Source organism: Lepisosteus oculatus, chromosome 6, assembly GCF_040954835.1.
Source record: "Lepisosteus oculatus isolate fLepOcu1 chromosome 6, fLepOcu1.hap2, whole genome shotgun sequence".
NCBI classification, from domain to species: Eukaryota; Metazoa; Chordata; class Actinopteri; order Semionotiformes; family Lepisosteidae; genus Lepisosteus; species Lepisosteus oculatus.
The window spans coordinates 20,490,393-20,506,204 of NC_090701.1; the positions used below are offsets into that span (position 1 = coordinate 20,490,393).

The window sequence follows — 15,812 nt, forward strand, 5'->3', positions numbered from 1 at the left end:
ATTAGGCAATGGGTAAATTCAAATGAGTTATCCACAGCAAGTATTTCTCATCTTATAATATAATGTCACTCAGCTGTTGGACTGAATTCACTGTTTCAGGTTCTCAGTTAGGGCCACACTGTATTGAAGTCATTGGATCTATATGCTATAAGTACCTGGACTTTGGACATGAGCTACAAGTTCTGAGTTCATTATCATTATGACCCTGGCTTCATTTTAATCTTAAGACTTCAGAAGGGAAAGGGATTGTACATACTGATCTACACCACACAGGATCTAATTTATTTCAAAATCTGGAATGTATTAACTTTATTATTTAACTCTGGAGTGGGTGAGAGGAGTTAGCATTCTTCCCTTAAGGAACACAAATAAGTGACACAACCCATAATTCAAGCATGTGAACTGTATTACACCATATATTATTCTCTATGACTCACTAAAAAAACACCAATGTTTATGCCCCAAAATATACAACTGCCTTATTTTGGAAATCATATACAGTACTGTGCATTGCCTATATTAAATGTGCAGAAACATGCTTCTTATGTACAGTACATTACATTTTGGATATTTTTACTATAAATCTGTGACACAGACATAACCATCAGTCTGCAATTAATTACACTCTGTAGGGTAAAACTCTGTTGTTGGTGTGACAACATATTAAATTTCCAGTGTGTGTGTGTAATTGTTGGTTTAGGTTTTTCCACTTTTCTAAGTAATAGGAACCTGGCTATCACAACTAACAGGAGAAGTGATAGAGCTTTCAAAGTTCCCCATTGTTTGTTTAAAAATGAAAAGAAAGACAAGAGTACACATCTTACACTAACAAAAGGAGAGAAATATGGATGAAGGTATCATAGAGGCATACCCACACATGCAACATGAATAACTGCAATATAATACCAGGAATAAAGAGGTTCACAAACACGTTTTGCCATACCTGACCTCTTATAACAATGTAATTTTAAATTATCTTGTTATATGTATGTTTATATATTAGTTTATATATGTACATATGTGTACTAGCAACTAATACATCACATTAAACAACTTTATAAAATTTACTTTTTAAAATGCTCAAAGAAACCACAAGGAGTCTTCCCAAATAGTCAGAAAAGTGACACTGAAGCTATAAATACTAGTATTCTATTCAGTAGATGTGTGTTCAGCAGATTTACAGAGAAAAGTTAACACATCTTGTACGCTGTCCTTGGAGGGAATATAAAATGCTTGTAAATTTACAAAGACCAAACTTCAGGTCAATATACTGTACTTCTGGCAATTCTAAAGTAAACAGTGAAAGTAAAACAAATAAACTCCATAGAACTGTAGAACCGTTATACTGTAAGGCAAATACAGTATAGACCAGAAAGAGGATTCTGGTCTTCTTTCTGTGAAATGTGAACACTTAAAAAAAACAACAGCAGCAAAAATATATATTGTTGTACAAAAATCCCAGTTTTACAACACAAGGTCAAATTATATACAGAATAGATAAACCTGTTTTCAGTGGAGACATCAGGATGTACAGTATGAAGTATGAGGCTCTCTATGATTATTCTTACAAATTACAGTAATTTCTAAACTCAGAATAGAAAGGAGGTAGCAGTGTTTTTATCAGGAGTTTTCCACTGAAACACACTAGTTTAAAGTGTGTTACCCTGAAAAAGCTGAAGCAGCTGTTGAAGATAATGTACTGTACCTCCTTACATTTCAAAGATGTCTCTGTATTTAATTTTGAATAAAAGGCTGCTAACAGTTTCTACGAGACTGCTAACAAATAATGTGTGTTTGTTTTGAAATACCTCAGACCTCAAAAAACAGTGCAGTCATTACTTTGCCTCTCGGTTTACATACAAAAATAACAATTTTGGGAAATAAATCACCTATTTCAAAAATAAATACAGTGCACCTTATGGCTTTTAACATTCTATCACTTCTTCAGTAAAAAAAAGTATAACCATTACAGCACACAAAGTACCACAAAAATAAATCACAGTATAAATATATTCTAATAAATTAAAAATAATTTAAATTAAATAAAGAAAGGGACATCGCATGCCAACAAATGTATACTTTTAATTTGTGATGAAACAAACCTTTGGGACTTCATTACTTAAAGGAAAGTGAATAAACCATGTTTGCATAAGTAGACAACCAGAGCTGAGGTACAAAATGATGTTAATCCACTAAAATCTGAAGAAACCAGAAGGAAATTGCACAGCTAATATACTCCATACTGGTCCAATTTTGCAGTGAAGAAAGCACTAAATTAATACTTTCAACATCACAGTACATCACCAATCCCACAGTACAGAAACAAGTACAGTACATCCTAATTATTGTTAACATTTTTGTGTTGTCTTGAGGCGATGGGTAATTGCTAATACATATACAAGTGCTTTTTCCATTTTATAAAATTACTTTTAGATTAAATGCATGTAATGTTCTTATAATGATAATGATTAGAGGATGTGGAACTCTTGACAGAAGTGAAGCGACTCTCACTGTATAGACTGATTATTTTTTAAAAACACATTGTAGATTAATTATTATGTTTGAAATTGATTCAAAAGTTTTTTCCAGTATTAAGAATTCCTTTCTACCATCTTCAGTTTTCACTCATAAAACAAATGCTCATAGCATTAAAAAAAGGTTGTGTGCATTGCCCTCATTTGAGACATTGTAATGTATATTTTTTTATTTTTCAACATGGGGAAACCATGCATTTTACCCCCATGTTTAATCTGCTCCTATTAAATCTGCACACATAACATGCACACTAGCACATGTACAGTAGTTGCACTAAAAACCAAACTTTCACAGGCCATTTAAAATCTACACACCAAGTTAAGCAAACTTGTATATGAAAATGACAAGGTGGACAATGATACAGTGAAAGGTATGTGCTTGTTTTCCACCTGCATTACTTGGTGCTAAAGACAGAGAAGCTAATGAACTCTTGCTGGTTTTAACGCTGAATGAATGATGGAGCTCAATTCATACTCTGTGGTTCCATTCTAAGTGGACATAGACCATCCATTTCACCTATTTATGAAATAAACCACTAAAACATAAAGATATATGTACAGTATGCAATGTAATTACATATACTTTAGAAGCATACATACTGTATGCTGTACATACTGTATACACAAAGTCCCTAATCACATGCATCTCTCATGCACATCAGAGCAGAAAGACCTTTTCTGTTGGTAGCAGATGTGATCTTTGTAGTACAGATGGTGATGATGGAACTATTGACTGGGTGGAAGCCCATGGCTGCTTATACATACCTCAGCAGGCTGCACATCAGAGCTCACTGCAGACTCTTTGACTTCAGCCTCAGTGACATCCTTCACAGGGAGGGAACAACAGGGTACCATTAACATTGGGCTCCCCAGGCAGCACCAGAAGAGCACTGGAGATCTATTGCAGCAGTGCAAACTGCTGTCCAGGGTGGAATTCTTAGTTTAGTTAATAAACTAAGTGTGTCTTACAGGTAGGTGTGGTCCCTGATGACAATACATTATGAGCACTATGGCAGAAACTGATGAGCAGCATTATACAGTACATATAAAGCAGGTTTGTCTTCTGAATGCCAGGAAAATTGTGAGTTTCGGTGCTACTGCACATTGCTGCTATTTAAGCACGAGGTTTTCATTTCATATTTCAAAAATCAATTTTGGTTCGATTTGTGCTGTGTGATTTTGTGACAAATAGAAAACATTTGGATTTCAAGTCTTATTTTATTTTTTATTTACACAGCATGCTGGACAGCTGATTCCCAAACTTTTTCAGTCCAGGTTTCAAAATTTCATTGGTGTGACAGCAAATTATAAGAAATAGCCTTTTTCCCAAGTCATGTTTTGATCTGTATGTATGGTCTTTTTAACAACACCAAGTTATTAAGCCTTCCCCATAACTCTTTCTGAAACCCGCCATGATTCATATACAGTATGATCCGAGACTAAGCATTATAGAAAAAGTATTATTATTTTTCACTGTACTGTCTGAAACAAAGACAGCAAAGCAACATTTTCAAACATTTCTGTATGTATGGATTGTGAACATACAGTACATATTACTGAAATTAAAACACATCCATTCATGTATCTCTTGAATGCACTTGTGATGTTTTAAATTGCTTGCAACCGTGAAGGACAGTTAGGGCATTTTGCTGCTGCGAGCTCGTTTTGCACCAGTCTCTTGCTGGTGTAGGACTATAGTTAAAAGGGCTTCTCAAAAGATTCGTCATTTATATTGCAGAGATGCTGTGGGCTAATATACAGTATCTCAAATGAAAAAGAATGGCTCAAAAGCTTCAGATGCATAGCAACCAGAGAAGGACCAGCATGATATGACAGGCTGACAAGCTCTTATTATGTTAAAGTAATCCAGACAGCTCTAAAAGATCACCAGTTAGAGTTCTGATAGATCACTACTTAGACTTCAGCCATAAGCTTAATCATTAGTGTTGATGGAATAACTACTTTTTTATATTGATATATACTGTATATACTGTAACAGATATAAATTATCACCTGAGGTACTTAGGTTCAAAGAGGTATTACAAATGTTGACGATTTTCCCATTTGAGATAAGCGAACAAACTTTGTTTTATTGTCAAAGTGTTTGTCCTTTTGTCTTTAAACATCTTAGTTGCTCAAACCAGTAAAGCCAGGTGACATCCTGTAACTGAAGTAGCCAGGGTTGGAACCATGGAAACTTGGAGGGAAAAAAAATTTGTCTAATCTGTTTCAGACCACAACAAATTATCTGTAGATCTGTCTCACAGAAAAAAGAAAAATTCAGTCAAACTAAACTTTCAATTGGTATAAAAATAAACCATGCTGGGTCAGACTGCCAGGTTAATTTGTTGGTGCATTTTGCCAGTTTGATTTAAAACAATTACCTGTGTGGAAGAAATTTATTTTGCAAAGATTGTACACCACTGCCGTTCATTTTAAATATATTGTATAAAGAAGACAGTTAGTCTGGAAGAGGCTGGCTTATCCATATACAAATATTGGATTATTTCAAAGACCGTTACATTTTGATATCTGCAAAGGATAAAATGTTAGAAACTGTAATAATATACAAATGAATGGTAATGACTAATAGTAACTGACTTTTAGTCTTTTCTGAAAATGCCTGAAGTAGAATAAGTTTGTAAAAGGATAATCATGCTACTGTCTTTGTCGTGACTCACTCTTGTCTTTGTGACATGGAGGTCAATGAAATGTGCATTTTAAATGATAAAGTTAATTTTCTGTGGCTTTTCTCCTAATGGATTATTCCCCAAAGGCCAAATTGCGTCATTCATCAATTGGTTTTGCAAAAAAAACTTTTCCACAGAGAACAACCGTTTTAGGCCTCATTCCAAAGTGAAGTACCCAATCCTTAGTCAGACAAGCAAATCTTCCATTTGGCTGATTATCCAGGAGTCAGCATTCAGATAAGCTTTGAACTCTACCCATTATAATAAAAGTACACCACTGAGTGAGGCATTCATCTCTGGTTCTTACTGATATTCCATTTCTAGGGTCCAGTCTGCATGCTGAGTCCCCTATATTTCTGCTTATGATGTGGTCAAATGGTTTTCTTGCTGACGAAATATTATCATTCTTTCAATACCATTTTATTATATCCCTTTGACAAGCTTACTGCGAGCTCTTAGTTAAATATCCACTTACATTGCTTAAGTAGCAATTGGTCCCCAACCCCCCAACCTGGGTGCCCAGGTGGAAAGTATTTCATAAAAAAATATGTTTATTACTCAACTTAAACATAAAATACAAATATTACATAATAAATACATAATATTATGTTTTATTTTCCATTTCTGACATTTTCTGGCACATTTTCACACAAAGATTTATGAAAGCCTGGAGCAATCTACCCACATACCCCAGTTAAAGTTCATTCACAACAAGAAGCATCTGGGTGAGATCTTCAAGATCAATAAATCACTCACAAGTTAATGAGCTAAACAGGTCAAATGTTCTCCTCATTTGCAAAGTTTCTTATGATTTACATAATACACAGTTCTCTCACAATACAAAATACATTTTGAGCCTATTTTTCAAATGTACTTCAACTCCATTTTATCATGGAGTTGATTATATTGTGTACAACAACACAATAGTGTAACTGAAAAACATCTTTGCTTTCTCAGGGGTGAACCTCTGCCTTACTGTAATGTAATATTCCTTATCTTATCCTTTGAGGCAGCCACAACGATAAAATTCATTGCCAACAGTTGGAGGAAACGGGCCATAATGGAGAACGCAACACTGCTGCAGGGTTGTGGTGCTTGATGTGACGATTGGTGTGTAATTATCCCTTCGCCAGTTCCGCACAATCTTTTATTATTGATTCAGCTGTGCCATTGGACAGTATTTGCAGCTGTTTTTAGTGTTTCTAACCTGCAGCCAAGTACTAAGGGGAAGCTATGGAAAATGGCAAGCATTAAATGGTTCTGATTATCTCTAAAATCCATTCAGAAAGGATTGCAGACTGCAGTCTGCTCTTAAGAGAAAAAAATAATTGACTGCAAGAAACAGTTTTCATTTAAACACAGTTTCAAAGTTTAATTTTTTTAGTTTGAAAGGTTAAAGTCTAATTTTGAGCTTTAACTACAGTTTTTACTTAGCACTTAAATGATGACCTACAGTAACTGTGAATTATCAAGTGCACAAGAAAAGTCATCATGTGGTCTTTGCTATTGTCACAGGAAAGGCATACTGTTACAGTAAAAGAAAACATTTTAAAAATTGTCAGTAAGAATTATGAATCCAACTGGCTATTTGAAATGGCTCCCTTCTCCTGTCCTTATTTCCTTTGTTTCTTTAATCCAAAATGAACATAAACTGGAGACAGAAAAATGAATAAAGATATTGAAGATACTGTCAGACTGAAAGGTTCAGCATTCACCTAAAATCATCTCCTCTTTTCTATCAGGAGATTCTTTCGGAAGAACAACAGAGAGGTTCATACTTCTTACAAGTTGAAGCTATTCCTTATTTTAAGTGATGCTGAATGGACAGGGGTTGTTATTAAGTTATCTCCTGTATAAGATCTGCCTGTCTGAAGGCTGTCTGTGGAGTGTTACTTTTTGATAAAACGTTATCAGCATTTTATAATGGGGAACGAAATCTAATTAAACATGCTTTTTTTTCTTCTGTGCAAAACTGCAAGATAAAGCTTGTCTAGATAGCCATGGGCAAAGAAAAAAAGAACCATTGTTAAAGACGATGCTACGAAGAGTAGAAGTTTTTAAATGTATCACAGAAAAATGTGATAAAACAAAAATAATGAAGTGCTTATTTTCACACTTGGCAGGGCAACATTCCTTAGCAGATGGCTCAAAACCTGAAGGCAGACCGCAATGCCTGAAGCAAACACAAACATACCCAAAGCTGTGAATGGATGAATGAATGAATGAATGAAAGGGAGGGGGTAGCAGCTGGCACTGGGGGGGGAGCAAAGAGCATGACTATCACGTTGGCAAATACGATGATGATGATGATTCCGATGAGCTTTGAGACTCACCGCTGCCTTCTCCGCTGGCTCAGCGAGCTCAGCAGGGAGAGGCTCCTGACTGGGCTCGGGGACGGGCTCTGGGGCCACAGTGTCCACAGCAGGGGCAGCAGCCTCAGCTGCAGGCTTTTTAGAAGACAGGGATGGAAGAACACCATTAAACACGCCACACACACACAACTCCTCTCAGCCTAATACTAGTGTAGCCACACCTAAAACACCAGGCTTTATATGAGGTCTCTTGTATGTTCTGAAGAGTTCATAAGAAGCACTCTGTGACAGAATGAAATAATGTATTTTGTGGGGAAAAAAGCTGTATGTGATATACTGTACAAACACCCATGCACAGACACATCCTTCACAAATTATTTTACCAAAAACGGAAGCATTATCAAACCGGAAAACTATCAAGAAAGTATACAGCATGTATGCATAAAAAACATATGTTTACTGTTTCTACCAACAAAGGCTATAGGCATATAAACAATGACATTTCTGCCACTTTGGTGAATTGTTTGTGTTACAGCTTTCAATGAAATACCGAGTCAAAAACATATAGAAAATACACTGAAATGCTAACAACATGTAAAAACTCTGTAAAATGTACAGATAATAAACTAGGAAAAACTAAATATTATTTAGGTTTAAAATTCAGGAATATCAATTTTCCTATATAGGGGAAGGTCAATTGCTTATGATTGGGTGTTGTTTGTGTTCTGTATGCTTTTATACAGTATATTTTTGACAAAAAATAAAGAACTTGTACTGTATATTTATGAAAAATAAGGCAAAGGAACAATTTTCATTGACCATGTTAATTGAATTGTTAAAAAAATTAGTCAAAAGTTCCAGAAGGTGTATAAGCAATATCCAGTAAGCAATAAAAAATGCAAATCAGAATTAAAACACATTTTGTTACGAGTCTAGGTTTGACATCTGTAAGACTATTGTCATTGTAAAACCACAAATATAGTAAATACCTGAAATTTAGTCATCTTCTTAATATAATGACATACGTATCACTGCAAATATACTGAGCCATATTTATACCCATCCATCCCCTTTATCTATAACCTCTTTATCTAATAAAGGGTCACAGAGGACCTGAAGCCAATCCCAGCAAGCCATGTACTTTACGTTATGATAATGTACTTTAAAAATAAACTTCACCTACAGCAATATTTCTTTTTACCCAGGAAGTGCCAAACATACTTACTCAAAGAAGCCTCTACTAAATCTTTAAAGATCCATTCAGACTGGAATTATGACCAGGGTAACATTATGAAACTATTACTACCCTCACAAGACAGTCTGATACACTTGCTCAGTCCATGTATATTTTTCCCTAGAGCAACCCCGGTCTTGATGAGTTCCAATCCAGGTAGTTTTAAAGTTCTCTTATAGTCATAGATCTCATAGTTTCACATGTTGAACAACACTTGTAAGCTACTGATGCATCAAACAAGTAAAATGTTCAATTAAGTGAACTCAGGTCTTTGAGGGCTGAAGAGTACAGTACTTACAATTTACTCATTTTAGAAATTGGTGATTTAGTAGGGATCTACAAAACCAGGAGATTCCTGATCTAGAGCAATAAAATAAACTTGGAACTGAAAGCTTGATGAACTGTGGGCGAATTATCCTTTGATTCCTTTTAAAGCTACTGTTTTGAATCTCTGAGAAGTAACATGACCAGATGCAGTCTCTGCTCATGTCCTCAAGTCTCTCAATCAGTCTGAATGCCTTTGACCCATCTCTTTTTTTTAATGTTAGAAACCCACATCAGAAAACAATGAAGAAAAAGTAATTAATAAAATGTTCCTCAAAAATCAGGCATACAGTACCTGATACACATACAACACATACAAAAGTAGTAATAAATATGTAAACATTTTAAAATTCATTACTTATTACAGGCGGGGTTACAAAATATCTTTTAGTTCAGATCAAGCACTTTTAAGCATTAAGAATTTTTTTTTTTAATTTCCAGCACAGAAATGGGTGACTCACCATTGCATCAAAAACACTCTGGTTGGAATCAGAGGTAAACACGGAAACCCCAGTGTCCAGCTTAGTCGTGAGAGAGAGAATTTAAACAAAAACAAGATTGCGTCACAAACATCATCCTAGCAATACAAGATTCATGCATTCATAATTATTATGACTATGAGGTTGTCTAAGTAGTTTAAAGTGCAGCTGAGGAATCCACTTCAATTGTTATTTGAATAAGCCCTAGGTAACACTATATACAATCAAAGATATTGAATGTGTTTGTGGTGTAAAAAAAAACAATGCATGCCCATCTGTTGTGTTTTGTGGCTTATTAGGTGAGTAATTATTGTAAAAGTCAAGGCAGACCTCTCACTGTCCCTAGATATTAGAATAAATTCCCCAGCGCATTTTAATTAGTGTCTAAGTTTCTTTTATTAAGCTTGCAGAGCACCACTGCATATTGAGTTGTAAATGTCAGAAGCCCTTTCAAGCGTTGCTGAAATTACTTCTTTGCCATTAATTTGTTTTCAGTGTGGAAGCAGGATTATTAGCTGTTCTAAGGCATTTAAGATGAAGTTCATGCCCTGTGGCTAATTCTGTAGTAACGGAAAGGCCTCAATAAAATGCTGGAGGAATATTTTGGCTGTTTTTTCTTCTACTATAACACGTCCAAACAGTAGGTGCCACATATAAAACTGATCCCAGTAATACTAGTTATACTCTAAATCTGAAGTCTTACAGTACATCCTAATCTCTCATGGGTAGAAACACCCCACAGCAGACAATTAGTCTAAACTAATCTAATCCTAAATCATCAGACTTAAGTTGTATGTCTTTGGGAAACAGGATGAAACCAGAACAGCTGGCAAAATTTATGCAGGTACTGTAGAACATGTAAGACTGACCCTTAGGTCCCAGAATCTGACCCAGGACCCTGGAGCTGTGAGCCAGAAATGATAACCTCCATACCACCAAGCCATGTCATTGGTATAGTCCTAGGCCACAATATTAGGAACCTTCACTAAAAAATAGGTATGAACACGGCATGACATGCAGGCTAATCTTTGCAGTTCTCAAACATTTCTAGGTGACTTCCTTCTCATCCCTCTAGCCTTCTGATGATTGTGTGATGAGGGTAATATCGTGATGGACTGAACTGCAGGTTGTACCAGTTCATCATTAATATTTTAATTAGAGAATGTATTTTAACTCCAGAAAGAGTATGTTTCCTGAGGGGAGGGGGGTAAAGACAATGCACTCTTGAAATTTCACGCCAATAATAGGGACTCTTTAGATCCTCTGCGAAAACTAACAAGACACAAAATAAATAACAAGAACATTGCATTGTACTGTATAAGCAGGTCGTACATGTTGCAGAGACACTCTTCTGTCTTGTAGTGACGTTTAATGTTATGTAACAAATTAAAAAGATTACCAAAAGAAGAAGACTCCTGAATGCTGCCCTGAGATGACCAAAATGCGTCTCATACTCTTCTTTTCAGCTATATTTCAAACAATAATCTTTTTATGTCAGTGGTTTTACATTGTCACCATAATTCAGAAATAAACGGCATACTGTAATTCTTTACATTTATCCTTGCGTGTTAAATATGTTTAAGGATATGGAATGTCTCTTGGCACATATGCTTACACATATGTCTAGCAATGACTGCTGTGTGTGATGGATTGTATTTTGCCCTTTAAGGTCAATAGGAAGTCAAATACATATCCATGTTTGTGTGAATCTTTCAGAAATGTTGGACTGTGATGATAGTACAAGGGAGACTTCCACATGAAAGATCCTGATAAACAATCAGAAGCAGCCATTGATTTTGTTACACAATTGTTTTTTCCTACATAAATAAATACATTTGACACCCTCTTTCACTACTATTTCCAAGACATCAGTAGCACAGTCATTCTTAATAAATGCAGGTCTCTCAGGATCAAAATATTTCTGCACTAAATCACCAGCTTCAGATATATTTCAGATATATTTTCATACAGATGTTTGGTATCCATTGTGGCACTACGTCATATATACAGTACATAAATATATAAAAACGTAAGTCATAATGGTCTTATAACAATTCTGTTAGTTATTATCACTCATGAAGTTCACTTCTGATAAGTGAAAACTTTAGGGTAATGTTAGTAGAAGGAAAAATATGTTTTTGTATAATAATTATAAGACCATATGGTACTTAATTCAGAATAGAGAACACCAAACATGAACATTTGATTGTTCTTTGGTACTAGCCAGTAGGTGTGAAGGAATTAAGTAAAAACAGACTGTCTTAACATGAATGAGCACCAAGGACTGGAGTCTCCTTATGTCAAATCCATGTATTCTGCTGCTTGGCAGCATTTGGTAATTTGTAGCTTAACAACTGAAGCATATTAACGTTTCAGAGTGTTTTTTACCTGGGAGAATCCGTTAAAAGCATTGTTGGACACCTATATTGAATCAGAAAGAAAGAAAATTACATTTCTATATGACTTGGAAATAAGATAGAATTGTGTAACAATGGTAATGGTGAATGATTATGACTTTTTTTTTAAAACGTAATAGGCAGAGATACGGGAAAGGAGACTGGATACTGTAGGAAAGATCAGGGAGGAATGTTGTGAAACACTCGGTTCTGTGTCACATCTTGGGGAAGGGGGCTGTTGCTCTGAACTATTCTACGCTACGCACGGGTAGAAAATTAAGTACCTCTTCCTTCTCAGCATCTATTTCTTGGTATAACAATCCGAATCTCCGGTTTGCAACCTCATCTTCTGACAAGTCAGAGCTGTTGGTTTCATTATCTTTATGGCTGGACGAGCTCTCGATGCTAGCATTCCTGGAGTTCTCAGTTTCAAAGAGACCTGGCGCCTTGGACCGGTCTTTACCCGGCTCACCTGAGAAGTTACCTTCTTTCTCAGCATTTGCACTTTGTGTTGCGAGAAAGTCCTCTTTCTGGTCAGCATCTCCCCAGCTAGTGCCAGTGTCCCCCAGCCCATCAGTGGACCAAAAGCCACTGCTGTCGCTAATCTCTTGCCAGGGGTTGCTGCTGGTGCCTTCTTTATCAGCAGATGTGTCAGGGAATGATGGCCACTGTTCAAAGCCATTGGCTTGACTTTCAGAGGGGCTGGGGAAGCCCCAGTCCTCATTGCTTACCGTGGGTTCCCAGTTTTCTGGCCATATTGGGTTCTTATTAGCAGCCCAGGGGTCTGATACCCACCCTTCTGAATTTTCCGTGAACGGATCATGAACAATTTCGGCCACATGACTACTATCCAACCTGTTGTCACTGTCCTGCATGTGAAGTGCATCTGGCTGGCAGGTGGCATCGTCTTTAAAGGGCTCAGCTAAACTCTCATTTTCAAAGGGATCATGTAAGCTCGAACATTTCTCCATAGGTACAGTGACACTGGACACATCCTCAAACGTAGACCCACTGGACAAGGGAGTTTCTTTCTGTTCTTCCAAATCTCTCCTTGTAGACGCAGTTAGAAAACCAATGCTACCTGCTGCATTGCTGTCCTGGTTCTCAGGCTCCATAAGGATGGGTTCAGCTTGGCTTGTGCTACCCTGGTTTTCTGAGGTCTCCTCCACAACATTTTCTGGACTGTGCCTCTCTGCTTCCCCTTCTGTCAGTGTGTCAATGTCTTCTACAGCTGGAGGTTCGGTAGTGTCACATTCCCATTGCGTAGTCTGCTCTTCACTAGTCCAGTCTCCTGCTGTCTCATAATCAGGTCCTAGCCCACCTATAGGATCGTGCCCTGATAACCCAAACTCATAGGTGTATTGTGTGTCAGTGCTGTTGAAGCCCTGAACTAGCCTGAGTCCTGCCTCACTCTCCAGAGTGATGTCCTCTATCTCCTGCCCATATTCATTGGTAAATATAATCCCTGGCATCTTGAGCTCACTGCCATCCCAACTCTGCCTAAGAGATTCGGTACAAGTCTGCTCAACACCACTAGCCTCAGCCCCCTTGGTGTCCGTCAAGCCATGACCTACAGCACAGGGAACACAGTCTAGGTTCGGATCTGGACACTCAGTGGTTTCCCAGCTCCTAACCTCCGCTCCTGCAGCATCTCCCTCCTTCTCCTCCTGGGTTGCCTCTTCCCAGCTGTCCGCTGGTGGCCAGGCATGCCCTTTCTCTCCCTGGCCCTCTACAGCCTCCCCAGAGTGTGTAAATAACTGGCTAACATCTTCCATGGACTCTTGCTCCCCCTGGGAAGATGGAAGTGGAGGAGGCAGCTCGGATTCTCCATACTCCAGGGAGGCCACCCCTCCATCACTTGGAACACTAAACTCTGTGGCCCAGTTTGTGGCAAAGCTGCTGCTCGAACCCTGGTCCGAATGTGACCGGGTAATGTCTTCTGCATTGTGACCTTGAGCACTGTCATCCATAGCGAGGTTACAGAGAGAAAGACTTTTTGAAGAGTCAGGCTTTGGATCAGCAAGACAAAGTAAAGAAAGAACAGAAAGCCATTTAAAATGAGAAAGAAATCCAAAAATTGATCAGATAAATTTAAAAAGAAACAAAAAAGGACAAAGCATGATATATAATTGTTTAAATATATTGGAAATGTCTAAAGCATAGCCAATGACATCCACTTGGAAGCAAAGGACACTGAATAAGATGACGCGCACATTTTTATGAGCAGAACAATTGTGTAAAAAATGTTTCTATGAACTAATATTACTGTATGTATACTGTAGCAAAGCAAAAGTCTTGTTTGAATCATCTAATCATGATATCTAAATTCCGCTGTTCAGCTGACACCAATTTCCATGTCCTTCAAGTTTTTGTAATATTAATATAAAGTTAATAAGTTAATATAAACTCGAGCAGAATTATATAATTGAAATTCATTAAATTTTACAAAATAACAATGTCTATGGTCAGAACTAATTCTTTTTATAATGACTACTTACAGGTTGGGGAGGACCCGAACTTGCCTAAAAATAAACAAATAGATGGGTTTGTAACAATTTCATAAGCAGATAAATCTTAGCATTTGCTTTGCATCCTACTGTACTACACTTCATTATGCCATGCCTTTAGTGAGCTTAACAAGACAGAAGTCAAACATTAGCTCTGAATTAGAAACATAATACCATTCAGCAATATCAGTGTATGTTAATGGGCATAAAGACTTTGGCAGTATTGTATTGTATGTACAGAAAAACAATTAGAAATGATAAATTGTGACAATTGAGCATTAAATAAGGAATCGTTTGGGATAAAAGTGCTATCCCAAAGAGATGCAAATAATTATTCTCATAATTTATATAATGTTGTTTCCAATTATTCAGTCACGTGGATAAAAGCATATTTCCTGTGTTTTAACTTGCGTTCAAACAAACCTGACCTACAGTAGTTAACTCTAGTTGCAGAGACAAAGCTAAAACAAAACCCCTTCATACCTGCGAAGCACTTTCCTTGCTTCATCAAGCTTGTAAGAAACATGGTAACCTATAGGATTTGATGTGCACCCTACTTTTGATTTGAAAGTTGAAATCTACAGACTACAGAAAACATTGAAAACCTTTATTTTTAGCTTTTTATCATTCCATCTTGGGATCAAAGAAGGACGATTACTCCTTCCTTTAACACATTTAACATTATATGTGCAATGCAAACTGCAAGTCATTTCATTTTTACAATCATCCCCTATTCAGACTTGCTTGCATTGGAAAATCAGGCAAGTTCGTGTATTATGTTTATAGCAACAACAAAAACTAGAATAGTGTACTACATTTATTAGGACTAGACCAATCAAAACATTAAAAAGTCATGAAAACAAAACCTTACCGTCCACAAATCCCATGGTAATGTCTACAAAACAGAACAACATGAGTAATTTACAGTATGTAGGCAATAACAGGCTACTTAATACATCTCACTTGTATTCCTCTGTTGGATAACGATTACAGTTTGTTTCCAATTCTTACTTAGAAAACAAAGAGCTCAATAATTTGTCTTGTCATAAAATAGCAACATGCATCATTATTATTTTTTCATGACTCTTGTCTGAGGATTTCTTCACATTTGTGGTAATGAAATTAAACCAGATCAATCACAAATTGCAAATGTTTTCACAAAACGGGAGGAGAAGACTTTGCCTAGAACAAAAAAGCCATCAAGTACTGTGATTTTAATCTGCAGTTATCCACTGTTGCTTTTGATGTTGTTTTGTTTTCATGTAAACATGTTTTATTCTTTTTTTTTCAATTCCAGCCTCAGCATACTTAAATTAACAGATGACTACTGTACCTG

General features: G+C 36.6%; 1 protein-coding gene across 8 annotated transcripts in view; it reads right to left on the reverse strand.

Annotated features, from left to right (window-relative positions):
- Positions 1-15,812, reverse strand: part of amph (amphiphysin) — a 111,086-nt gene that overhangs the window by 11,030 nt on the left and 84,244 nt on the right. For 7 of the 8 annotated variants that reach the window (XM_015354457.2, XM_015354454.2, XM_015354461.2 and 4 more), the window contains exons 13-19: positions 15,348-15,371; positions 14,468-14,491; positions 13,604-13,978; positions 11,962-11,994; positions 9,556-9,615; positions 7,558-7,671; positions 3,300-3,359 (exon numbers count right to left, since the gene is read on the reverse strand). In XM_015354457.2, the coding sequence (XP_015209943.2) occupies positions 3,300-3,359; positions 7,558-7,671; positions 9,556-9,615; positions 11,962-11,994; positions 13,604-13,978; positions 14,468-14,491; positions 15,348-15,371 (690 nt within the window). The remainder of the gene's footprint in view (positions 1-3,299; positions 3,360-7,557; positions 7,672-9,555; positions 9,616-11,961; positions 11,995-13,603; positions 13,979-14,467; positions 14,492-15,347; positions 15,372-15,812) is intronic. The other variant, XM_015354462.2, reaches the window with a different exon arrangement.